This window comes from Dermacentor andersoni, chromosome 6 (assembly GCF_023375885.2).
Source record: "Dermacentor andersoni chromosome 6, qqDerAnde1_hic_scaffold, whole genome shotgun sequence".
Taxonomy (NCBI): domain Eukaryota; kingdom Metazoa; phylum Arthropoda; class Arachnida; order Ixodida; family Ixodidae; genus Dermacentor; species Dermacentor andersoni.
The window spans coordinates 17,319,057-17,333,701 of record NC_092819.1 but is presented as its reverse complement, the minus strand read 5'-3'; the positions used below and the strand labels follow the sequence as shown (position 1 = coordinate 17,333,701).

The window sequence follows — 14,645 nt, the reverse complement described above, 5'->3', positions numbered from 1 at the left end:
AAACTGTCAAAATTTCAGGTCTTAAATTGTGCACATATTTTACCTGAACTTCACTGTTGGTAAGTTTTGACGTAATGAATTTGAGAATCATGTAACTGCTAAATATGTGAGAAAAGGAGTACATCATATGATCAGAATGATCCTGTGTGATGCAGCAGAACAAAACAGAGCTTGCATTCAGTTTATTTCTTGATCTGGCTGGATGCATCTGTGACTTTCACAGCAGCACATGAAATCTTTAACACGGCTTTTAGGCAATTTGGTGGCTGAACCATTTACCAGCTCATACCATGATGTGCAGGGTGAAGCACTGCGGCAGAGCCTTCTTGTGCGTTATTTGGGCACACCACCCAAGCAGCCACAGCCCAAGCGTGGCTCAACGGAAGGCTCACAGCCACAGCAGCAACAGCCACAGCAGCAGCAGCAACAGCAACAGCAACAACAGCAGTCACCTCAGCCCCAAACGCCCCTTGGTCGTCCGCCTAGCCCATTGTCCGAAGTCCAGTGCCAGCTTGATCGTGAGGGGGCCTCGGATCTTGTTGTGGAGCTGATAATGATGAGCCCCAGCCTGGCCATCTTCCTTGAGAGCGTCGAGCTTGGTATCGCACTCCTGCGTGGTGGAAACCCTGTCATACAGGTGGGATTGTTGTGCCTGTTGCAGTGATACTTATTCTTACAGGCAACAAACAACACACACTGAAAGTGTGTTAAGTGGGAGCTAGCTAGGTTTATTTAGGACTTGCCTACATGTGGTTGTCCAGAGTTCAGGGTGTGCTTACTGAGTTATGGGCTGTAATTATGTGACCAAATAAAAAAGAATAAACAGTTGTGGGAGTCAAGAAGAGACATGTGTAGAGGTATAACTTCAGCCATTACCAACCTGAATTTTGCTGTGGCAGAGGATGCTAAGAGCACATATCAGAAAGATTGGATTGGTGCACTGTGGTACTGTGGTACTTTCACACGGGTGTGTGACACTATCTCCAAAAACCTTCTTTAACTATACCCTTGCTGGGATCAGAACAACCTTCCTACATAGCTTTCAGTTGATGTGCATGTCTGTCTTTCTGCTTTGTTGTGTTCTTTCAAGTTTTTCTGTCCAAGCACTAAATAAGTGTGCTTCTCTTTTTGTATTTTAATGCAGAGGTCCATGCATGCAAAGTTGACTACTGGCAACAATGCAGAGAAGTTTTTTAAGGTATTTTTTGACAAAATGAAGGCAGCGCAACAGGAGATAAAGTCTACAGTCACTGTCAGCACATCTGACATGGCTGCCCGAGCGACCTCTGAAGAGAAAGACCTGCTGCGCAAGGACAACCTGCGGGAATCTCGCAGCCGCTCTCGAGGTTTGTGGCACAGTACATTGTTGCCTGCACTCAGCTGAAACCTAAGGTGATTGTTAATGCAGGAACCTTGGTGTGAGCATGACTTTTAAGAATGGTAAAATATACTAAATTGATTTGCGTATCTTTTTTACCTTTTTTTTCAACTCTAGTTCTTAGGAATGCTCACAATTGATTTTGTTTCATGCTTTTCTGATAGCTGCCTCTTTAAATAGCTGCAGGCAAATCAGCATGACTGTACAACTCGCATTATGGTTGCCAAGGTGACTACATTCCCTGCTTTATAGTTTTCTTACCTTTTTGATTAGTTTCCATGGCAACATTATTTCTTCTTGGGGAAATAATTTCTTATGATCTTATTGAATTGGCAGGAAAAAAGTTAGTTTTAGCATTTGCTTAGGTAGTATAAAATTTTAAGACTTATTTGACATTAAATTTTCTTACAACTATCTTTGGGTCTACACTTGCATCCATCTTGCATCCTTATTGGACATCCATGTTGTGGGTAGCTGTCATTTTTCTATTACATCTTTAGTGTGAGTGTCATACATATTGTGACTGACATAACATAGAAGTCTTCGATTAATGATGTCATGTGAATGCATGTGCACAAAAGATTACCTTTAATATTGAATAGAATGCTGAACATTCTTCTTCATGAGATGGAGGGGAAGAGCATATACAGTTAAACCTCAATATAATGGAGTCGCTAAAATTGGCAAACTGTTTGTTATATTGACATTTTGTTTTATTGAAATTCAATCTTTTTGCAAATAAGTACAGTCGTCCATGGATTTTTCTTACAAGGAAGGGGCCACATAATTTTCCGAATTATCAAGCGATCGGAAAAAGCTAATCTTAATGAGAAAAATAATTATTTTGTTGAATTTGAGAGTCAGTGACGAAAGGTACAGTTTCATGCCATATTGACGATATCTTGACATTGGCGGTACGAAGCGAAGCAAGCCACACTGTCGCATCCACTCCGCCCTCGCATCTCATAGTGTTTCCCGCATTGAGATGATGCTATCATGAAAAGCGCTGGCAGTGGGGAGCAAATGCTTTGTCTACCTCTTGATTCAATGCATTTTCCAAATTCAAGTTTATATGCAACCTTCAGCAAATACGAGAAGACAGTGCATGATGCAACAGCATATCCACTTGCCCAGTCTTTGCACACGCAGCAGATTACTCCTTGAACAGGGTGCACTGGCTGAATATGCACTCAGCCATGCGCAGCCACAGCCATGCTAAAGTAGGAGATGTACGCCAGGGGAGCATCCCCGCTCGGCGGGAAATGCAGTGGCATTTCGTGCTGCTGTCTGGCAACCTTAACCATATTGCTGCTCAAGAAGATAACAGATGAATTGCTGTTGCCTTATTGCTGTGATTACTGCGCTTACAGCAGCTCAATCATATTTTTCAAGGCATGTTTCACGTGTGGACATTATGATCACAAAATTAGTTGATGATGCCACTTGCGATGAAATGTGCTGGTGCTATCATCATAAGGAAGTGATGAAGCATGGTATCAAGAGTGGAAGCCACCAAAATAGTCTGATAACACTGGCTTCCTTTCCCGATCGCCTCCCCCATGTAAGCGGGGGAGTTCAACGAGGAATTCACCACGGCGACCGATGTCAAGTTGCTCCTCTGATGTCCTTCGCAGAGATCTATACCATGGGAATACCTTTTAAACATGGCACCACCAAGTATTACTCAGAAACAGCAGAACTAATGCTTCATTACACTAATTATATTAATTCCACTGCATGTGTTATGAATTTAAACATATGGGTAGCGCCATGGAAAGAACAATAATTAATGTTACCTTGTATTCTACTTCATTTTCAACAGTTGCAACTCTATGTATAATATACTGCTACTTGCACATAAATGCTTGATGATGCAGGCGTCATCTGAAATCTGAACTATTGTGTTTTGTATTACTCTCGCAGGAGGAAAGGGGAGCCTGATGGTGTCTGATGAGCTGCGTGCCCAGTTGGAGGATGCTGCACAGGTCACAGGAAAAGCCTATGCCCATGTTCGGTCTACAGTGGGTGGTCTGAGTGGTGACACTGGTGGTGAGCATGTTGTCTGTGTAAATTGTCTATGTAATGAAGCAAATCCTTGCCCTTTCATACTTACACTTGTGCAGCTTTACCGCTAATGTGACATGGGAAATGGCGTTGCAAGGCCTCAAAAGTTTTTCAAAAATAAGCTATTACGCTTGTGCCTTAACTCGGCAATAAACAAAGCAGCCCCAGCCATGTGCTTAGCTAAATAAATGAAAGTCAGAGGTACTGGCTCAAAAGGGAGCCTGTGCACTATTAATTCATTCTGTGCTTATTTTCTCGTATAACTACATCTCGCTGCCTTTCAGTGGCACAACCAAATGGAGGTTTTTTTTTTTACCAACCTTGTCCGATGCCCCTCTTGCATAATTTTCTACCATTTTAAATCCTTGACCAGTGGAGAAGTGCACTTACTTTGAATAAAGCACACTATTGACATATCACCTCAGTTCAAGTGCTGCTTGATTGCCAAGGTTAGCCATTGAAAAAATCACATGCAGTTAAATGTCAATATAACAAAGTCTGTAAAATCGGCAATTTCCATCGTCATATTAATATTTCATTATATTGAAATTTGGCCTTTTATGTATATAAGTACAGTCACTGATGGATTTTTCTTACATTGAAGGGGGCGCAAAATTTTACGAGTTATCGGGCAATCAGAAAAAGCAAGTTTGAAAAGAAAACAATCAATTTTGTTGATTTTGACAGTCGGCAACGAAAGACAATTTCATGCTGTGCTGAGAAAATCTTCACATTGGTGACAGGAAGTGGAGCCATCCAGGCTTTCACGTCCATTCCACCGCTGCTATTGATAGTGTGGGCTGCAATGGGATGACGCTGTCATAAATAGTACTGGCAGTGGGGAACTAATGCTTCGTTGGTCTCTCGCTTTAATGCATCTTCAAAACTTAAGGTTACGCTGCTTCCAGTACCAAATGTGTGGGCCGTGCCATCTTGGCCCGCCCACCCTTTGCACTCGCAGTAGATTATCTCTAAAACAGAGCATGTAGGCTACGTACGTGCTCAGCCACGCTGGCAGCCTTGCGCAGCCATAGCCATGCCAGAAAAGGAGCAACGTGCCTCCCATTCCCTCCCTACCATCCGTGTGCATGCTTGATCGTGTTACCGTGAGCAAGGTCTCCTCGTCCCCTCCCTCCCTTTCGCCTTGCTTGCATGGGAAGACAGAACTCATCAAGCCACCATCCTTCTTGGCTCATCCTTGCATGCTTTTGCTCACACCCAAAGCATTAGAGCATGCGGGGCACGATATGATTTATCATACTTCGACTTTATACAGAACATGATGCTACTGTGCAACTCTGTTTTGAAGGTCGCTATTGGTCACGCAGTGCGTGATTTGAGAGGTGTGTTTGGAAGCAGCCGCTTGTAATTTAACCAATTGACTATCTGTGTCCGTGGAAGTTTCCATTTATTGTCTCGATATTCCTTTGCGGTGTTTGTGAAATTTCATTATATTGAAATCTTGTATATATGTATCGCTTAGACAGACTTGAAGAATGAAAAGAATGTATATTCAGGAACCGCCCAGAGTGTGTGTGTGTGTGTGTGTGTGTGTGTGTGTATATATATATATATATATATATATATACATATAGTCGTCGGCATTCACAGACACGAGATGCCGTAATGTTCGTGCTGTCAGTCAATGCAAGCTGATACATGCAACGCGTGCGTAGTCTGCACGATACATCTTCCTCTGTTTAATAGTTTCTTAAAGCCGAGATACACAATGCACTTGATTGAAATTGCGGTCGTACTGCAGCCATCATGGCTGACGAGTTATCCGCCTAGACTGTCTTGGGAGCGGTGTTGGGAGTTGAGTTGGGTTTGCGTGCACCCTAGTTAGTGATGTTTCTGGCTCGTCGTCCTCGCTTTCCAGGTCATCACTGTTGAGATCATTGCGTTGAAATTGCTCATGCGTTGGAACCGGGTGTCGTCAGTTCTGGCGAAGTACTTGGTCATCTTCAGTAACAATGCGATAGGATCTCGGCACTGCCAATCCCATGACCTGCGCTTTGCAGGTCCATGCTTTATCTCAGATCATCACCACTTCCCCCTTTTGGAGCGCTGGTAGGTCCTTCTTGTGGGCTTCGAGTTGTCTATGCTTAAACACAAAATTTTTAGGTTGCGAGCTGAAGTCTGGGAGCCTGGTGCGTAGCCACCTGCCTTGCAACAGCTTGCCCGAGAAACGACCGTCCTTCAGTGGTGTAGATCAGTAACTGAGCAAGCCCAGCCAGAAATCGTTGTGATTTTCTTGTGTGTTTTTTTCATAATCCGTTTTTCTATGTGGACACCTTTTTCCGCTAGTCCATTGAACTGTGGAAAACCAGAACTAGATGTCATGTACTTGAACACGTACGTGGACTCATAAATGGCAAATTTATGAGACACAAACTGGGGGCTGTTGTCACTGCATATCTCACCTGGGATTCCATATTGTGCAAAAATGCAACTCAATTTGGCAATGACTGTGCCCGATGTGGTGTCGCTCAGTTTTTTCACTTAGAGGAAGTTTGACTGCACAACGAACACGCACAAGTATGTGCTTCCGCATGCTGAAAAATATCAACGCCAACTCTGTACCAAGCATAATGTGGCGTTGGTCTGAGCATAAAAGGCTTGCTCGGTTGCTTGTATGCATACTTCGGCATACTGTGCAACTCTTTATCATAGTTTCAATATCAGCATTAAGACCGGGCCAAATGATCAATCGTCGGGCTCGTACTTTTCATTTGCTTATGCCCAAATGCCCTTCGTGTCTACGTTGAAGCATTTCGTCCCTCATTGACTTTGGAACAATTACTTTAGTTCCTTTTAGCACCACTCCCTCTATTAACCCGTTGAGGGTCAATTTTTTTTATTACGGATTCCAATTCTTCTTAGGGACCTATTTCGAAAGAAATTTACCGTAATTATTCTAGGGTGACCGTGAAGTGAGAAAAAAATATTTTGCGTTCATATATATGTACTCTTCATTCATAAATAACAGCAATGAAAAAGGAAACAAACTTATAAGAATAAAAAATTTGATGCATTGTTATATACATATTTCAAGGCTTTGAAAATGCACACAAGAGAATATTTCACAAGTCTCAAATGTTCCTGCTCTTACACTAATATGTACATCCATAGCGTAATCAAGCTGCGTAGGTGCGCGCACTCAAGAAAACTATGTGGTTGTGTGCCCGTCAAAAATGCAAAACGTGGGACAAACTTCCGCTAATCTTCATCTTATTGCCAACTAGAGGTAATTATTGCGAGTCTCCTCCCCACCAAGAAAAAGAAAAGAAATGGAAACACATGCAGGGCGGCATCCTTCTTATGCGCACCCCTGTGAGCACTAAACGAGTGAGAAACAAGCAATCGCCCTTTGAGCAATTAGTAACGAGATAGCCATTAGTTTTGCAAGCGAAAGAAGCCGAAACCGCCTGCGGAACAAAACACAAACCGCCGCCTGTGTGCACGCGCCAATACGCGGGCGGTAGTATATAGACACGCTGGAGCAAACTAGCTCTAAAACAAACCATGCAACGAAAACCGAGTGAGGGAGGCACGCGAAAAAAATTTCCTGTATTCCCACATAGTGGCAGCACATGACAGAAAAGAAAAAGTTAGGAAATTGCCACGCTTCTTAAACGTACAGGCCGCGCCGTAAATATACGGTGTCGACCATTTTGGACTTGTTCGCAGCGTCATTGACCCTCAAAAGGTGAATGACAGCTCAGCAGCAAAAGGTTTCATGGGAGCACCAAGATTCAGAGTTTTTCTGCTTACCAGGTCTGAGGTTGCGCCAATTACATGGACCTCTGTTTCTTCTGTCGAGCCACTCGCATCCCCTGGGTGGTTGATGGGCGTCGACCTTGAGAGCATGTTGGCCAGCAGAACATACTTCGTTATATTGAGGTTCCAAATACATGGTGTTCCATGGACAAAAAATTATAAAGAATTAAATGCACTTCGTTATATCAAGAATTTTGTTATATTGAATTTCGTTATATCGAGGTTGAACTGTATTATGTTTGTAGCATGCCTTCATACAGGGTTTGTCCGTAAAGTAATAAGACTGGGTCTGGTAAAAAGGATTTATTGATCTGATCGCATTATGACATCACCGTGCCTCACAGTATACTTACTATTACTGCTAACTGCACTCGCATGCCTGTCTGTAACTTTGGATTGGCAAAGCAAATTCTACCGCAAGGTATTTGCCTTGCCACCATTGATTGTCTCGGCGACCAATATGTGGCAGTATTATCGACCGATGGTTCTCGCGAGCTTAGCATGCCCCTCGCGCCAGCCTCGTGCGTCGATCCCAACATAAAGAAAGTGGTTGCGACGGACCTGTCCTCTATGCAGGCTGAAGACCTTTGCGAAGTATTATCGTCCTACTGCGATATTTTCGACTTCGACGATCGCCCTTTAGGCCAGATGCTCGCGGTCAAGCATCGGATTCTTACTGGCGATGCTGCGCCTCTTCACCGATGACCGTATCGAGTTTCTGCGTCGGCACACCGAGTAATTCAAGATGAAGTGAACAAAGTGTGATGGTGGAACTTGTTTACGCTGGTACCGACAGTTAGTAAGCTTCTGACAGCCATTGGCACTGAGCTGTGGGGTGATTGCTGCCAAAATGGAAAAAAGGTGAATTTTGAGCAGTGATCAAACATCTTTATTTAAAACACTGGACAGCTGCCCAAATTAAAGCTGAGTTGAGCGAAGTTCGTGGAGGCTGTGAACCATCACTGAAGACCACTTACTACTGGATAAATGAATTCAAATGTGGCCGAACTTCGACGTGAGATGAAGCATGTCCTGTGTGTCCAGTGGAGGTCACCATGCAAGAAATGGTATCGAAAATTCATGAAATTATCATGAAAGACCACCGAATGAAGGTACCTGAGATAGCTGAAATTGTAGGCATCTTGACAGAGAGAGTTCACAATATTCTTCATGAGAAATTGCAGATGAAGGAGGTCTGTGCACATTGGGTGCCGCGACTGCTGACAATCGATCAAAGGCGCATGAAGGCAGACATCTCGAAGCAGTGTTTATTGATGCTTGATTGCAATCCGCAGGACTTTTGGTGTCGATTTGGGACAGTTGATGAGACGTAAATACATACATAATTACACTCCAGAGTCTAAACAGCAGGTAAAGCAAGGGGCTAGGCCTGATGAAGGTGCTTCAAAAAAGGCAAAGACTTGTTCAGCCAGAAAGATGATGGTGACTGTCTTTAGGATTCATGAGGAATAATCTTTGTAGACTACTTACAAAATAGCAAAACAATAACAGGACCATATTATGCAACACTCCTAGATCAACTGAAAAAAGGAATTGCGCACTAAATGACCTGGGTTAGCACGTAAAAAACTCCTCTTTCACCAAGACAATGCTCTACCCCACAGATGGCTTGTTGCAATGGCCAAATAGCATGAGTTAGGCTTCAAGGTTGTGCCTCATCCACCCTATTCTCCGGATTTGGCCCCATGCAACCTTTTTCTCTTTCCAAACCTGAAGAATTGGCTGGTTGGAAAGAAATTTTCTTCAGATGAAGAGGTTATCTCGGTAGTAAATCACTATTTCAAGGGCCTCGAGCTATCCTTTCTTTCTGAGGGGATAAAAAAATTGGAGCACTGCTGGAAGAAGTGCGTGGAGCTGGAAGGGAACTATGTTGAAAAATAAAATATTGTTTTCTGCAAACATGATATCTTTAATTGCTTTGTACCACACTTATCAAACGACCCTCATACTCAGGGAAAACTCAGGCAATTTGTGCTTCTGTCAGGGAAAATGAGAAGTAAGTTTTGTTGAAAGGGAATGAAAGTCGGGGTAATGCTGGCTTGAGTAACAGAGAGGAATCGTAATGAATCTTCTTTGACTCCTTGTTGTCTGCTGGAGGAGTTGCCTGTGTACAGTCAGCGACAGACTTTCCAGACGCCCAATAATTCGGACGGCTTCGTGGCACCACCACCACTGCCGCCGCTGCCATCACCACCACCACCAACACCACCCTGATTTATGTCCACTGCGGGACGAAAGCCTCTCTCTGTGATCTCCGATTACCCTTGTCCTGCGCCAACCGATTCCAACTAGTGCCCGCGAATTTCCTAATGTCATCGCCCCACCTGATCTTCTGCCGTCCTCGACTGCGCTTCCCTTCTCTTGGTACCCATTCTGTAACTCTAATGGTCCAACGGTATCTAACCTGCGCATTACATGACCTGCCCAGCTCCATTTTTTTCTCTTAATGTCAATTAGAATATCGGCTATACCCACTTGCTCTCTAATCCAAACTGCTCTCTTTCTGTCTCTTAATGTTATGCCTAGTATTCTTTGTTCCATCGCTCTTTGTACGGTCCTTAACTTGTTTTCAAGCTTCTTTGCCAGTCTTCAAGTCTCTGCCTCATATGTCAGCACTGGTAAAATTCACTGATTGTACACCTTCCTTTTCAATGATAATGGTAAGTGTCCAGTCAAGAGCTGACAATGTCTGCCATATGCGCTCCCAACCCATTTTTATTCTTCTGTGAATTTCCTTCTCATGATCAGGGTTCCCTGTGATTAATTGACCTAGGTAAATGTACTCCTTCACACACTCTAGTGGCTGACTGGTGATCTTGAACTCTTCTTCTCTTGCCCAGCTATTGATCATTATCTTTGTCTTCTGCATATAATCTTCAAAGCCGCTCTTACACTCTTTCTGTTAAGGTCCTCAATCATTTGTTGTAACTCGTCTGCATTGTTGGTGAATAGAACAATGTCATCTGCAAACCGAAGGTTGCTGAGATATTCGCCGTCGATCCTTACTCCTAAGCTTTCCCAGTTTAATAGCTTAAATACTTCTTCCAAGCACACGGTGAATAGCATTGGAGAGATTGTGTCTCTGTGTATGACCACTTTCTTTATAGGTATCTTCCTACAGTACTTGCGTAGAATTAAGGTAGCTGTGGAATCTCTGTAGATATTTTCCAAGATATTTACGTAAGCGGTCTGTGCTCCTTGATTACGTAATGCCTCGATGACTGCTGGTATCTCTACTGAATCAAATGCCATTTCATAACCTATGAAAGCCATATAGAGATGCTGATTGTACTCTACAGAATTCTCGATTACCTGATTAATGACATGGATGTGATCCATTGTAGAGTATCCCTTCGTGAAGGCAGCCAGTTCCCTTGGTTGACTGAAGTCCAGTGTTGCCCTTATTTTATTGCAAATTATCTTGGTGAATATTTTATATAATGCTGGGAGTAAGCTATCGGGCCTATAATTTTTTTCAATTCTTTTACGTCTCCCTTTTTGTGGCTTAGTATAATGCTTGCATTCTTCCAGTTTTCTGGGACCCTTGAAGTTGATAGACACTTTGTATAGAGAGCCGTCAGTTCTTCAAGGATTATGTCTTCTCCATCTTTAATTAAATCGACTGTTATTCCATTTTATCCTGCCGCTTTTCCCTGTTTCATGTCTTGCAAGGCCCTTACGACCTCATTGCTAATTATAGGAGGAGTTTCTGCAACCTTTTCATTACTGCTTCGAAGGGAGCTATCATGGCTCCTCTGGGTACTGTACAGGTCAGTATAGAATTCTTCCGCTGCTCTTACTATACCTTCAAGATTGCTGATGATATTACCCTGCTTATCTTTCAGTGCATACATCTTGGTTTGTCCTATGTCAATTTCCTTCTCACTGATTTCAGGCTGCGTCCATTTTCTTACGGCTTCTTCATACCCCACAGAGTCAATGTAAAGAACGTCTTAAATTTCGAACGCGAGAACCCTTCGCCGTCCGAGTTTCCAGACTCATTGCTGTGACCGCAGGTCCGAAACGGCAGTAATCAAAGCCACCACCACCTCCGTCATTTTGATTACCTTGCTGCCTCGAACTGGCGCTCTGGCACGCAAATTCGCTGGCAGCCGTAGCCACCACCGCGGCAACGCTAGGCCTAGCTGCTTCGAAATTCGCTGTTAAGCTTCTTGCCATTATGCGCCGTGCTTTTCATCTAAATAATTGGCTGCTGTCAGCAATGGCACCGACTCCGCCTATGTGGCCCTCGCGATTGGCTTCGAAGCTCGGAAAGCGCGGCGCGTTGCATAATGCCGGTTTCCAAAAGTCAGCTTCGCCTCAGTACAGTAATGTTACGTGGTGAAGCATACGCAAAAGTATTGTGGCGAAGCATAACAAACGTGGGAAGGGTCACAGTATGTATTCTTCAATTATACACGCGTGCACCCGCCATCTCCTGTCACAGTACGAGCACCGATATGCCTAATAAGTGTACTGACAAGGCTTCAGAGTTTTTCGGATGTGCTTGTGGCGATTTGAGCCCTTAAGGGCAGTAAAAGACATGCATTCATTTTTTTTAACTGCCCGATTTTTCGGACGTTTTCGCGGACCCTAGGGAGTTCGAAAAATCGGACGTTGACTGTACAACTGACTAAAAGAATGCTTCAAAATGGTCCATGGGGCGAACGCGTGGCAAAAGAAGAAGGTGAACAGAAACGGCCTATGCATTGAGGAATGGATGGGAAAAGAAATGTGCCACCACTGCTTTGTGGAAGCTTGAGCTCAAGAAACAAAGCGTTGGCTGACACGGAGATGCAGATGTCTCTCATCCAAACCAAAATAAAATCTTTAAAGCAGTGAAACGCAACACTGAGGCGTTGTGCGATGGCTTAGAGTATGTCAGGACAGTTGAGGTTGACTTACCAACTGTTGAGAAAGAATCTCACGTGTGACAAAGTTCAGGCCTGGTGCCAATTAGCTTGCTATCAGTTGATAAAAATAGCTCATATTCGAAAATATTTGCTTCTCCCTTGTCTACGCCGGCTCGACACGTCCGCCACGCGCGACCGGGACGACACGAGTACGCGGGAGAAAATGGGAGCGGGTGCTCCCCACAGTATGCATCTCCTTTTTTTTCGTATTTGAGAATGTTCGACTCGATTTGCAATAGGTTTTACCATTTTTTTCAAAGATATTTTATTCGCTATGCATTTTACTAACCCTACCTTTCTGTTTTCTTTTTAAATAATATTTAAAATTTATTTAAATTATTTAAATTAAATTAAATTAATTAATTAATTAATTAATTAATTATTTAAATTATTAAATTTAAATTTATTTAATGACCATTTCATTGCAGTCGGATCATGCGATGGGAATTCAGTTGATTCACCGTGCGAGCAGTTCATTGCATCAAACGCCGCAAACACATTGTTTTTAGCACCCACTGACGAACGTGAAGTGCTAGATATTATTCTGACACTAAAAAATGGCTGTGCTCCAGGAGCAGATGAAATTAAACCGAAACCTCTAAAGGCTGTAGGTGAAATAATCAGTTGTCCGCTCTCTCACATTTGCAACATTATTTTATCTACAGGAGTTTTTCCGCAGAAAATGAAACTGGCCAAAGTGACTGTTGTGCACAAGGGTGGCCCAGCGAACGAACTAACAAATTATAGGCCTATATCAGTACTACCAGTATTTGCAAAGGTAGCCGAACAGGTTATAAACAAAAGATTCGTCCGTTTTCTCACCGCGCAAAATATTATAGCCGATGAGCAATTTGGCTTTAGGAAAGATAGATCAGCCGAAACCGCACTCCTTGGGATAAAGGAAAAAATTCTAAACAACATTGAAGAAAAGGCACACACCCTGGGAATTTTCCTCGACTTCAGAAAGGCATTCGACTGTGTTCAGCACGATGTTCTAATAAGAAAGCTTCCACTTTACGGATTCCGTGGCGTGTCGTTGACCTTAATTGAGAGCTATTTAACGTCAAGAGAGCAGTTTACTGTCATAAATGCTGCAGCCTCACACGTAAAAACAATAAAATATGGTGTGCCTCAGGGATCTATTCTCGGACCTGTACTCTTTATTTTATACCTGAATGATATTGTGAATATACCAGGCAGCGAAAACCTAGTGTTGTACGCTGATGACACTAATGTCTTTTTCTCAGGTATTGACCCCTATGCGCTCGAAAGAAAGGCTAACTATTGGTTGACCGGCTTGAGTACATGGTTAAAACTAAACAAGATGCAATTAAATACTAGTAAGACCAAATACATTCTCTTCAGAGCAAAAGGTGTAAAAGCTCCTGACAACCTAAACTTAAACTTTGAAAACACTCAGCTGAAACAGTGCTCGCAAATTCGTTTTCTAGGTGTTCTGTTTCAAGAAAATCTCTCATGGAATTCGCATGTTGATCAGCTTCGAAGTGATCTTTGTCGGGCGGTTGGCATTTTAAACAAATTGAGATATCTCCCGGCGTCCATAAAACGGCAAATATACTATTCATTAATACATTCCCGTTTAAGCTACTGTTCCCTTGTATGGTTAACGACGACAAAAACAAATCGAGATTCCCTCTTTGCAATTCAAAAGCGGGCGTTACGAGCTATTGGAAAAATACAGTTATTGCGCAGCTGCTGGCCCTTGTTTAGGTCTTATGGAATACTAGAAATAAGTAAACTGCACACATACAAATTATGTCTGGAAATATTACGCCAGTACAAACTAGACAAAATAACCTTCGAAACCACCTATCACACCAAACTTAGCACATACGAACTTAGGAAACAATGTATGGAAACACCTCGTGTACGCACTAATTACGGTTTTCAGAGGTTAGGATGGCAAATTCCTGACTTAATTAATCAATACCCTATTATTCTGGATACTGTACGCAACACTCCCTCTATACGTAAATACAAAATGTTAATTAAAGCAATGCTCATAAATGAACCTTAAAGGTGAAAACTGAACGTATACCTATCACTAGTGTGTTTTGTAAATACTGCTATGGTCGAATTGTGTTTTGAAGTATGCTGTTTGTTTTTCCGCCGAAAGCCTGTGTTTTGTAAGGATGTCTTATGTATTGTGTAAAAAAATATTGAATGTGTGTTCTATTATGTAATGCTCTTTCTTGATTTTTGTAGCCTATGGTGCCGCCTGTCATCCGGGTGGCGTGGCCTCGTCAGGCAAAGTATGCCTTTTGCCACGTCACCCTGGACAACCTTTTCGTTGTCTTAAATAAATTCTGAATGAATGAATGAAAAAACATTACTTTATACTATTTAAACTGCATTAATTTTTTGTTTAGCTTGCATACTACAGAGGGACAGCATCAGGCGACATGGTGTCAACCCTTCTTGACGTAAAACGAAGTTCTGTGTCACTCGGGGAATCTTGCAAAGGCACT

General features: G+C 42.8%; 1 protein-coding gene across 3 annotated transcripts in view; it reads left to right on the top strand.

Annotated features, from left to right (window-relative positions):
- Positions 1–14,645, top strand: part of Itpr (Inositol 1,4,5,-trisphosphate receptor) — a 154,733-nt gene that overhangs the window by 112,463 nt on the left and 27,625 nt on the right. For all 3 annotated transcript variants that reach the window (XM_055065883.1, XM_050169922.2, XM_055065882.1), the window contains 3 exons: positions 302–637; positions 1,145–1,346; positions 3,302–3,427. In XM_055065883.1, the coding sequence (XP_054921858.1) occupies positions 302–637; positions 1,145–1,346; positions 3,302–3,427 (664 nt within the window). The remainder of the gene's footprint in view (positions 1–301; positions 638–1,144; positions 1,347–3,301; positions 3,428–14,645) is intronic.